The 12,500-nt window shown below is 40.4% G+C and overlaps 1 protein-coding gene across 1 annotated transcript in view; it reads right to left on the bottom strand.

The window, feature by feature from the left end:
- Nucleotides 1-1,370: 1,370 nt before the first annotated feature.
- agmat (agmatine ureohydrolase (agmatinase)) overlaps nucleotides 1,371-12,500 on the bottom strand; it is a 25,477-nt gene continuing 14,347 nt past the window's right edge. Inside the window, exons 5-7 of the mRNA XM_061902234.1 lie at nucleotides 5,593-5,772; nucleotides 5,431-5,515; nucleotides 1,371-3,019 (exon numbers count right to left, since the gene is read on the bottom strand). Of these exons, the coding sequence (XP_061758218.1) occupies nucleotides 2,946-3,019; nucleotides 5,431-5,515; nucleotides 5,593-5,772 (339 nt within the window). The 3' untranslated portion in view covers nucleotides 1,371-2,945. The remainder of the gene's footprint in view (nucleotides 3,020-5,430; nucleotides 5,516-5,592; nucleotides 5,773-12,500) is intronic.

Below are 12,500 nucleotides of genomic sequence, written 5' to 3'. Positions count from 1 at the left end.
TATTTGGAACATCCCACAGATGAACAGGCTAATTGGGAACAGGTGGGTGCCATGATTGGGTATCAGAGCAGCTTCCATTCAGTCATTTACGAACAAGGATGGAGCGAGAGTCACCACTTTGTGAACAAATGCGTGAGAAAATTGTCCAACAGTTTAAGAACAACATTTCTTAACAAGTTATCGCAAGGAATTTAGGGATTTCACCATCTACGGTCCGTAATATCATCAAAAGGTTCAGAGAATCTGGAGAAATCACTGCACGTAAGCGATGATATTGCGGACCTTCGATTCTTCAGGCGGTACTGCATCAAAAAATGCCATCTGTGTGTAAAGGATATCACCACATGGGCTCAGGAACACTCAGGAAAACCATTGTCAGTAATTACAGTATGTTGCAACATCTGTAAGTGCAAGTTATAACTCTACTATGCAAAGGGAAAGCCATTTATCAACAACACCCAGAAACGCCGCCGGCTTCGCTGGGCCGGAGCTCATGTAAGACAGACTGATGCAAAGTGGAAAACTGTTCTGTGGCCTGACAAGTCCACATTTTTGGAAACTGTGGACGTTGTGTCCTCTGGAACAAAAAGGAAAAGAACCATCCGGATTGTTATAGGCGCAAAGTTCAAAAGCCAGCATCTGTGATGGTATGGGGGTGTATTAGAGCCCAAAGCATGCGTAAGTTACACATCTGTGAAGGCACCATAAATGCTGAAAGGTACATACAGGTTTTGGAGCAACATATGTTGACACCCAAGCAACGTTGTCATGGACGCCCCTGCTTATTTCAGCAAGACAATGCCAAGCCATGTGTTACAACAGCATAGTACTAGACTGGCCTGCCTGTAGTGAAGACCTGTCTCCCATTGAAAATGTGTGGCGCAATATGAAGAAAATAAAATAAAATACCACAACTTAAGCTGTAGATCAAGAAAGGATGGGAAAGAATTTGACCTGATATTTGCAAAAAAAAACAAGTTTCTCAGATTGAACATTAAATATCTTGTCTTTGCAGTCTGTTCAATTGAATATAAGTTGAAAAGGATTTGCAAATCATTGTATTCTGTTTTTATTTACCATTTATACAAGGTGCCAACTTCACTGGTTTGGGTTCTGTAAATAACCATCAAACAGTTGTGAGTAGGAATGGGTAAAAATATATATTTTCAAATGAATCACGATTCTTATTTGCAACGATTCTTAATCATTTACAATAAAATAAAAGTAACATTTTTTTTATTAAATGTTGGGTAAAATTTGATTAAACAAAAGTAGTTTTTAATTTTAAGTAATATACAAATGTTATAAGAGCTGTTTGTTTATTTTGTGGAATAAACAAAGATTCAGAGCCCAAATCCAGTAGTGAGTATACAGTAAGGAACAAAGCGTAGTGAATTATGGACTTTTATTGCCTCAGTTTTATGCAAACATCTCTTCACATAAGACATTGTCATTAAATACACAATAGATGTGTTGGTCAAACTCCTATTCAAGTGTTTTAGTGTAAATATGTGAATAAATCCACTCTCTTGCACCCCCATGTGGCACATTTGATACATTTATTTTGTACGTGACATCTTAGTTTATATATATCAGTGTCTTGCCCCACCAGTTTCATATGCGCATTCACCAAACCCTTCATTAGTTAAAAATAATATGTTTTTTTTGTTGTTGTTTTTTTTTCAAATTCAAGACAAAGTTATATGTTTTTGGTAACACTTTAGTACAGGAAACATATTCCAAGCAAAAAAGGCTTAATTTTGTCATGATCTGTGGTCCGGATCATGTTTTTGTTATTTTTTGTTATTTTTTGGACTCTTTTAGTTCCTGTTTGCGCTCCCTTGTTTTGTTTGGTTACCATGCCGACTTTTGATTTTCACCTGGCTCTGGTGTTCGAACCGCGCACCTGTTTCTAATCAAGATGTCAGGCTTTCCCCTGACAGTTTGTCTATGTTTCAGTTTTTTCCTCTGCATTTGTCTGTTTCCTCTGTGTTTAGTATCTCCTGTCTTTAGTTCCTGTCTAGTGCTCTTATTTTGTCAGCTTCCTGTCTTGTTCCCTGAGTGCTGTGTTCCTCCTCAGCTGCGGCTGATTGGCACCTGGCCACACCTGTTGCCAATCAGCCTGCTCCTATTTGTACCTGCTTTGTCTTGTGTCAGTTGCTGGATCATTGTATTGTCATTCGGACTTGTCGTTGCCATATGTTGCTCTTGTTGTGTCTGTGATTCTTTTCAGCTATTACCATTTTGTCCTGGTCATCGTAGCGGTAAGCTGTTCTTGTTAGCCATTAGTTATTTCCAGTTTTTCTGTTTGCTATCCTCTAGCTTCCATGCTAAAGTTCCTTTATGTTTTCTAGCTTCCCGTGCTAGCTCCCTTAGTTTGTTATTCCGCCCACGTGCGTGCTTTTTGTTTGTTCTTGTTTAGTTTTAATTAAGTCATGTTTTCGTATTCTATGCCTGCCTCCTTCTCTGCATCTTGGGGTTCAACAACAAATACCTCTGACACAAGACCCTTATTTAAGCCTGTGTTTGCCAGTCAGTCGGCCTGGCGTCATTGCTTGTTTTCATGCGATACCACAGTTCCTGTTGCTCGAATCATGCCGTGTCCACGTAAGTCTTGTTTATTTCTTGCCACAGTTTTGTGTTTGTTCGAAGCCATAGTTTATGTTTGTTTGTTTCATGCCACATTTTTGTGTTTGTTCCCCGCCATAGTTTAGGTTTTGTTTACCTCATGCCCCGCCAAGATTTTTTGAGTTACTAAATATGTTCCTACCTGCAAGCCTTGTTCGGAATAGTCCGTTTGCATCCCCTGAGAACAAACCTCGCAGTAAGCTGGTTCGATCGAACCCAGGTTAAGAACCACTGGTTTATATAGTCAAATATGATTTAAGACCATAAATAGAAGAATGTTGGCGATACGTGACATATAAAGTTCAGTTTGCTGACCATCAGTAGTATTTGACATCTGGGAGCACGCACAACATTTCGAAGAGGAGGTTGGCAGCTGTCAGGGCAGTGTTTCCTGTCGGAGGGGGAAACACAACATTTACTACAATAACCTTTCAAAGTAAAACAACTATTTGATCAACCACAGTCTCTTTTAGGCAACAGGTGCATGTTCTTGAACAGGAGTGTCCTCTTCTATAAGCTACCAGTCTAATTTGCACCATATATAAAAAAAAAAACAATCAAGCTGTGGCTGTAGGCAACCTCCTGGTGTAATTTCAATCAACTACACAATATGGCAACAGCTGCATTTGAAGTATAATCAGTGGTCATCCTGCAGCTTTACCTAGCTCTGCATGCACTATAAAATGTTAGATGTGCCAACAGCAGTTGTTTAATCAACTTGTTCATGCTGGCTCAGCACTTATTTTCTTAACACTATTATGGGATCCTCATGGCAGGACATTTTGTCCTGCTTATATCGCACATGATATCACACACAAGTAAACACACTGCAGGACTGCTGATATTGCACATGATATCGCACACAGGTAAACACACTGCAGGACGGCTTGTATCACACATGATACCACACACAAGTACATAAGCTGTAAGACTGCTTGTATCGCACATGATATCCCACACAAGTAAACACACTGCAGGACTGCTTTTAACACACATGATATCCCACACAAGTAAACACGCTGCAGGACTGCTTGTATCGCACATGATATCACACACTAGTAAACACACTGCAGGACTGCTGATATTGTACATGATATCACACACAAGTAAACACGCCACAGGACTGCTTGTACCGCACATGATATCACACACAAGTAAACACACTGCAGGACTGCTGGTATCACACATGATATCACACACAAGTAAACACGCTGCAGGAATGCTTGTACCGCACATGATATCACACACAAGTAAACACACTGCAGGACTGCTGATATTGCACATGATATCGCACACAAGTAAACACACTGCAGGACTGCTTGCATTGCACCTGATATCACACACAAGTAAACACGCCACAGGACTGCTTGTATCGCACATGATATCACACACAAGTAAACACACAGCAGGACTGCTGATATTGCACATCATATCGCACCCAAGTAAACACACTACAGGACTGCTTGTATTGCACCTGATATCACACACAAGTAGACAAGCTTTAGGACTGCTTGTATCGCACATGATATCACACCCAAGTAAACACACTGCAGGACTGCTTGTATTGCACCTGATATCACACACAAGTAGACAAGCTGTAGGACTGCTTGTATCGCACATGATATCACACACAAGTAAACACGCTGCAGGACTGCTGGTATTGCACATGATATCACACACAAGTAAACACGTTGCAGGACTGCTTGTATCGCACATGATATCACACACAAGTAAACACACTGCAGGACTGCTGATATTGTACATGATATCACACACAAGTAAACACGCCACAGGACTGCTTGTACCGCACATGATATCACACACAAGTAAACACACTGCAGGACTGCTGGTATCACACATGATATCACACACAAGTAAACACGCTGCAGGAATGCTTGTACCGCACATGATATCACACACAAGTAAACACACTGCAGGACTGCTGATATTGCACATGATATCGCACACAAGTAAACACACTGCAGGACTGCTTGCATTGCACCTGATATCACACACAAGTAAACACGCCACAGGACTGCTTGTATCGCACATGATATCACACACAAGTAAACACACAGCAGGACTGCTGATATTGCACATCATATCGCACCCAAGTAAACACACTACAGGACTGCTTGTATTGCACCTGATATCACACACAAGTAGACAAGCTTTAGGACTGCTTGTATCGCACATGATATCACACCCAAGTAAACACACTGCAGGACTGCTTGTATTGCACCTGATATCACACACAAGTAGACAAGCTGTAGGACTGCTTGTATCGCACATGATATCACACACAAGTAAACACGCTGCAGGACTGCTGGTATTGCACATGATATCACACACAAGTAAACACGTTGCAGGACTGCTTGTATCGCACATGATATCACACACAAGTAAACACACTGCAGGACTGCTTGCACCGCACATGATATCACACACAAGTAAACACGCCACAGGGCTGCTTGTATCGCACATGATATCGCACACAAGTAAACACACTGTAGGACTGCTTGTATTGCACCTGATATCACACACAAGTAGACAAGCTGTAGGACTGCTTGTATTGCACCTGATATCACACACAAGTAGACAAGCTGTAGGACTGCTTGTATCGCACATGATATTCCACACAATAAATACACTGCAGGACTGCTTGCATCGCACATGATATCACGCACAAGTTAACACGCCACAGGACTGCTGGTATCGCACATGATATCACACACAAGTAAACGCTGTTAGCATCCATCTTGTATAAACTACAAGTACTAGCACAATATCAAAATGAAGTACCTGTCGTGTCGTAGGGCGGAGACACTTCAACCAGGTCACAACCAACCAGGCTGAGTCCACGGCAGCCGCGAATGATCTCCACCCCCTGGATCCACACGACACGTGAAAAGGGTCTGCTCGCTGATACACGACGACGTTGTGATATCGCGACAACCCGTGTACCTGTATGGGGGTGAGCCCGGCGATCTCAGGTGTTCCTGTTCCGGGTGCAAAGCCCGGGTCGAGAGCGTCGATGTCGAAACTGAGGTAGACGGGGTCGCTGCCGACTTGACCCCTGACCTCAGCCATTAAAGGCGCCAGGGATTTGAACCAGCACTCCTCCGCTGGCACCACACGAAACCCCTGAAAAATCATCCCTGCTTGTTCAAAACCAATCGGCAGCGATTAGCGGAGCGACGGATCATATCCTGAGGTATGACTTCGGGAAAAAGGAGACCCTGAAAGAGAATTTAAGTCCCTACCTTTAGTCAAAAGTGATTTATGACCCCCCATAAATCAATGATTTATGACCCTCAAGGTCAAAGGTCAATGATTTATGAGGGGTCAAGTTCAAAGGTTAATGATTTATGAGGGGTCAAGGTTAAAGGTCAAAGTCAAAGGTCAAAGTCAAAGGTCAGGTTCAAATGTCAAGGTCAAGTGGGTGTGGCTTACCCGGAAGAGGGTGGAGTTAAGACCTGCGGTGGGAGTGGTTAAACCAGGAAGAGGGTGGAGTTTTAAACAGAAAGAGGGCAGAGTTAAGACCTGCGGTGGGAGTGGTTAAACCAGGAAGAGGGTGGAGTTAAGACCTGACAGGGAACAGAGGAGGGATCAGTTTTTTTAAGAAAGCAATGTCATCTGAGCAGCATGTGACCATATATTTGATAGTTTAAATGTTTACGATCGTTTGAAACAACTTCCAGATTTCGATGTATTGATGGCTGGGAATGTTACGTGTGGAGATGTGGACACGCACACACACGCACACACACGCACACACACACACACACACACACACACAGACACACACACACACACACGCAGAGGAGGGGTACAAAAGGGCGGTGTAAGGCTTAGTCATTATTTGGAGCTTTATACGTTAGCGTAAAGACTTTGTTCGATTCGGTCATGATTAGTGAAACGCCTGTGTCGATTTATAAAAATAATAAAACTTACATTGACGCTCCGCAAAAAAGTCGAGTGTTTCTAAATCGTATTCAGATGCCGCCGACCGAGTCTTTGCGTGAGAAATGGGACTTGGAAGCGTACGGGATGGAGGGATCTTTTGGATTTGTATTCAGATACGAAATGGGTGATATCTGCTTATTTCAGCTAAAAAAAAGAAGAGACGGAAGCCCTTTCTCGATATTTTCAACGTTATCTATCGTGGATTGGGAAGTTTTTGGTGGACACGCACACACACGCACACACACGCACACACACACACACACACTTCACACACACACACACACGCACACACACGCACACACACACACACACACACGCACACACGCACACACGCACACACGCACACACACACACACACACACACACACACACACACACACACACATTCGTACGCACTGAAACAACTTCCATACCTCACGAAAACATATTTAAACAGATGGAAAAAACTATCGCAGAACACAGTGTCACGTAGCAACTGGTCTTTACGGTCGTTTGAATCAACAGGTCAGTTTGGGGTACAAAGGAGGGTTCAGTTTTTATGGAAGCTTGAGAATGTCGTATGAATAGCAACTGGCCACCCATCTGACAGTTTAAATGTTTACGATCGTCTGAAACAACAGGACACGCACACACGCACGCACGCACGCACACACACACACATACACACACACACGCACACACACACACACACACACACACCATTACCTCTGCTTTACCATGTTATTAGACATTGGTTTAACTCCATTTAAGCATTTAAACGTTAAAAGCATTGCACTTGTACGACGTTGTAATACTTTTTTTTTTTACCAGCCGATGACGACGAAGTGAAAGACGATGAACTTTGCTTAAACGGTCTTACAAAGTTGGAAGATGATTATCGAGGTGTGTTTAAACCTTCGAATTATTTAATATTGTGTGTATTCATTATTTTGTTTTATAGAGGATTTGCCGTAAGATCCTAACGCGATCGTTTTAACACAATCGCAGTCTGGTGAGTCAAATGATTCTCATTTTACAAGAAAAAAAACATGCGGTATACAATACATATATACATATATTTACTTACATCTCCGGCTCGCTCGTCTCCCTTAAAGCTGGCGGGTCCGTCAACGGCCGTTCCAGGCAGAGGAGAAGGTTTGATTGTGCCAAAGACTCCAGACATCGAATCCTTGCTCCGAGGGGAAATCATCGAAAACGACGGTGAATGTCCGACAGGCACCCGCTGTAAGTTTTTCTCGTTTTCTGTAAGCTTTTTAAGATTCTCAGGAGCTTTAAAGAGCTCCTCTCACTCTAATGTCTTTCGCTCAAATGAATTTCGCGCCTAAGGGGAATGGGCGGGGACTGATTCCGGAGGTGGGCGGTTGTTTCCGCCAAGCAACCTTCTGGTTGAAATGGAGTGTGGATCAAGATGGATCCCTACTCTATATTCTTTTATTTAACCCAATGTTTTTTAAATACGTGTATAATGCTTTATATCCTATGTGTTGTGAATTCCATCCTACAATATCTTCCAAGGAACCCAAAGAAATGTTACCACACCTCCCGCTTTATTTATTCTATAGATTACCTGAACTATTTCATAAACTAAATCTTGTCTTGTTTCTGATGCTATGTTTTTTTATGCTCATCAATGCACTGTTGGACTGCGAGCACACAACTACTTTCCTTGCTTTGTTTTCCTCTATCCAGTTAACTGCCATATAAATTGCTACCAATTCCCCCGTAAAAACAGATAGTTTATCACTGATTATTTTATTTAATACTATGTTTCCTTGTGGGATAACTGCTACAGCTCTTACCTTTTTTTTTTTATATATAGTTTTTGATGCATCCGTATATATCATATCTCAATCCATTTTTCTATCCGGTAACTATTTAAATTTCTATTCTTTAGTAATTGCATGTTTTCTTTTGGGTTATCAAACATCCACGGTGGTATTGCAGGCATTGGTACTGTAGGACTAACTTTAATATTGTCAATTTTAACTTTATTACATATGTCTCCTATAATCCACCCAAAACTATTCTTTTTTGTTTTCTCTTTTTCTTGGCAGATTGGTAGCACTGGACAAGTCGGATATCCTTGCTTGGATCCTTTTAAAGTTGCCCGATAAACTGCTGAGAGTTGATCTCTCCTCTTGTCCAAAGGTTTTTCGTTCATTTTTACTTGTAATACTGGCACTAGGGTTGATGTAGTAGCTCCACAACATAACCTTAAAGCCTGTGACTGGATCCGGTCTATTTTCCCAAGTCATGTTTTTGAAGCAGATTGGTAAATAATGCATCCGTAATCAATAACAGATGGAATTAAAGTTATAAATATATACATGTATTGTTTTCAACGTTAACCTATCAGCCCCCCAATCATTACCCCTCAAAGACCTCATTATATTTAACACCTTTTTACTTTTTCCCCTATTTTTTTATTTTCCGGAAGGAACACTCCTGAAGGAATAAATAAAGTACTATCTAATCTAATCTAATCAAATCTATTTTGCTGATGTGGGTTGACTAGTTCATATTTTTATCAAACCATATTCCTAAATATTTAAATACTTGTACCTCTTCTATATTTTCACCTTAGAGTTTTTATTTGGAGCTTGTTTGGTACTTTTGTCTTTGTAAAATGTATGACTTTTGTCTTTCCAACAGAGAATCTTAAACCTCAAGCCGTTCCCCAGTCTTGAACATTATTTACCACTTTGTTAGTTTTTTGATTATTTCTTTTGACTCTAAATAATATACTAGTCTTTCATTAATCTTTTTTTTTTCCATTACTTTTCCCCAAATTTATAATTTCCTGCCTCTTCCGGGTCTTACCCTGACTTGCATATTGGAATTGTTACCGCTAATTTTCCCCTCTGCCGGTCATTCTCCTTCTTCATATATCCTGTCATATCATTTCAAGACCACTTCTTTGACGATGCCACCTAAGTTTTTGATCATTTGATAACCCGCTAGGTCTTTCCCCGGTGACGTATTTTTAACCTTTTTCAAAATTCGAACCATTTCATTCAAAGAAAATGTCATATCCATAGTGTTGGTAAAGCTATTAACGTTGTCTTCCATCATTTCCCCAATATTTAAACTCATTGTTTTTTCTCTCTTTTGTTTTTCCACATTTCTCAAATTATCATTACCGTGCACTTTAACAAATGTTTTTGCTAAAGGTTCTGCTGTTTCTTTACCCGTGACTACATCTTCTTTGATAAATGTGGCACATCATCCTCTTTACCCTTCATTCCTATCTTTACGAATCGTTATATATCCTTTTATTATAAAGTTTAATTTTGGCTTCAGCCCTGTTTCTTGAATACAAATTATACGTGGTTTAGTTTTCATATTTTTAATATATCCCTTTAATTCATGTTCGGTTGCTATCAAACTTCTGGCATTCCACCGGACAATTAACAGGGTGTTGGAATGTGGTAACATGACTCCGTCACGTCTACTCTCCGTAGTGCAGCTTGTTGTTTACTGGCTAAAAATAAAATGATCCTGAAAGTGATCACATTCATTTTAGATTTAATTGTACTGTACAATATCCTTAAAACATGTCCTTGTGAAATAATTGATAATATTGTACATTGTACATTTTACTCCTCGTTTCATATTCAAAGTGAAAACATTTAAATGATCGGTTTGCCGTTTAAAGTGAGATCCGTACAATTAGGTCAGGGCTTCTCAAACTTTTTTTTTTTCTGCCATCCCCACTTTAGACTCAAGGCCCACCTACCCCCATCGCCCCAACAAAACAATTTATTGGACATCATGTGTGGTCTCGAGTTGTCTCTTTACTTTGTTGGGCCTCATGCTGTCTGCTGCTAGCCGTTTTAGACAAAGAACACACAGGGGTCTCTCCTCTGCCCCCACCTCCGCTGCCGTGAATCCAAGAGCAAGATACCCTTCGCCATATTTTCTTTTAGGTTGACTTTTTGGTTGATTAGACCCGTCATATTTTTGTTTCTCCGCAGACCTTTGAGGTGCGAGTTGCAAATGTATCCATTTTGTGTAATTGTGGTCCGCACATTAGCCTGCTACCCATCCGCGCGAAAGTTTGTTCCTCTTAGCCCTGCCTGCAAAAGTTACTGTTGCTATGTCTGTCAAACTTTCGCTCCTGCCGAGAAATTTAAAGCCTACAGGAAAAATAAGTAATTTACATTTATTTATACGGCGGATTTCACAGACAGAATCACAAAGTGATTTACAGTGTGTATAGAAAATGAAAGCATAGTAAAAAAAATCAAAAATAAAAATTTCCTCCCTTTCCTCGCGCCCCACCTGTCATGTCTCTATTCCCCACACTTTGAGAAATGCTGAATTAGGTCAACATTTTTCGACCCGTATGTACAGTCACCGTGTGCTCGGAGAAGAGGTAGGATTAAATATAAGTTTTACTTCTTAATATTCCTTTTCAGATTTGTTGAAAGGTGCAAATGGAACCATGTGATGTTACTTGACGTAAACATGTCTGTAACAAATACATCAAAACCATAGCCGCGTGTGTAATGACTAACATTTACATAACATTTTGTAGATGGCATTGCATGTCTTGACTTGTTCTATTCTGTCTTTTGAACGTACAAGTCAATGTCTTGTTTTTAGTGTGAGGTTTAACTGTTGTGTTTATTTTGTGTCATTGTGAAGTTTTTTGTACCTGAAAATCAGATATCCCGGCCCCCCAGACACATTTTTTCCTCTATATCTGCTCCCCAGGTCAAAATAATTGCCGAGTGTGACCGTGTGTGACCGTGTGTGACCGTGTGTGACCGTGTGTGACCGTGTGTCTTGGCTACCACTCTTTACCGCATCTCTCCATGAACCCCGAAAAAAACATCCGACCAGGAGCGTTGGGTTGCAGTGCATTGTGGGTAGGCGAGTCTTGTACATGATCATGTTCTGTCGGTTCATTTGCAAAATAAACCAGAGAGCACAACTCAGCTTTGATACAAAATGAAAGTAAAAATAAGACTGAGAAGATCAAAATAATTGTCAAAGCAGCATCAAAGTTGTTGAAAGAACTATCTTGGTACCGGGTGCAAGCTGCACTACGGAGAGTAGACGTGACGGAGTCATGTTACCACATTCCAACACCCTGTTAATTGTCCGGTGGAATGCCAGAAGTTTGATAGCAACCGAACATGAATTAAAGGGATATATTAAAAATATGAAAACTAAACCACGTATAATTTGTATTCAAGAAACAGGGCTGAAGCCAAAATTAAACTTTATAATAAAAGGATATATAACGATTCGTAAAGATAGGAATGAAGGGTAAAGAGGATGATGTGCCACATTTATCAAAGAAGATGTAGTCACGGGTAAAGAAACAGCAGAACCTTTAGCAAAAACATTTGTTAAAGTGCACGGTAATGATAATTTGAGAAATGTGGAAAAACAAAAGAGAGAAAAAACAATGAGTTTAAATATTGGGGAAATGATGGAAGACAACGTTAATAGCTTTACCAACACTATGGATATGACATTTTCTTTGAATGAAATGGTTCGAATTTTGAAAAAGGTTAAAAATACGTCACCGGGGAAAGACCTAGCGGGTTATCAAATGATCAAAAACTTAGGTGGCATCGTCAAAGAAGTGGTCTTGAAATGATATGACAGGATATATGAAGAAGGAGAATGACCGGCAGAGGGGAAAATTAGCGGTAACAATTCCAATATGCAAGTCAGGGTAAGACCCGGAAGAGGCAGGAAATTATAAATTTGGGGAAAAGTAATGGAAAAAAAAAAAGATTAATGAAAGACTAGTATATTATTTAGAGTCAAAAGAAATAATCAAAAAACTAACAAAGTGGTAAATAATGTTCAAGACTGGGGAACGGCTTGAGGTTTAAGATTCTCTGTTGGAAAGACAAAAGTCATACATTTTACAAAGACAAAAGTACCAA

The sequence above is a fragment of the Nerophis ophidion genome, linkage group LG06 (assembly GCF_033978795.1).
Source record: "Nerophis ophidion isolate RoL-2023_Sa linkage group LG06, RoL_Noph_v1.0, whole genome shotgun sequence".
Lineage (NCBI taxonomy): Eukaryota > Metazoa > Chordata > Actinopteri > Syngnathiformes > Syngnathidae > Nerophis > Nerophis ophidion.
The sequence above is the reverse complement of the archived record's forward strand: the minus strand, read 5'-3'. Positions and strand labels throughout refer to the sequence as shown.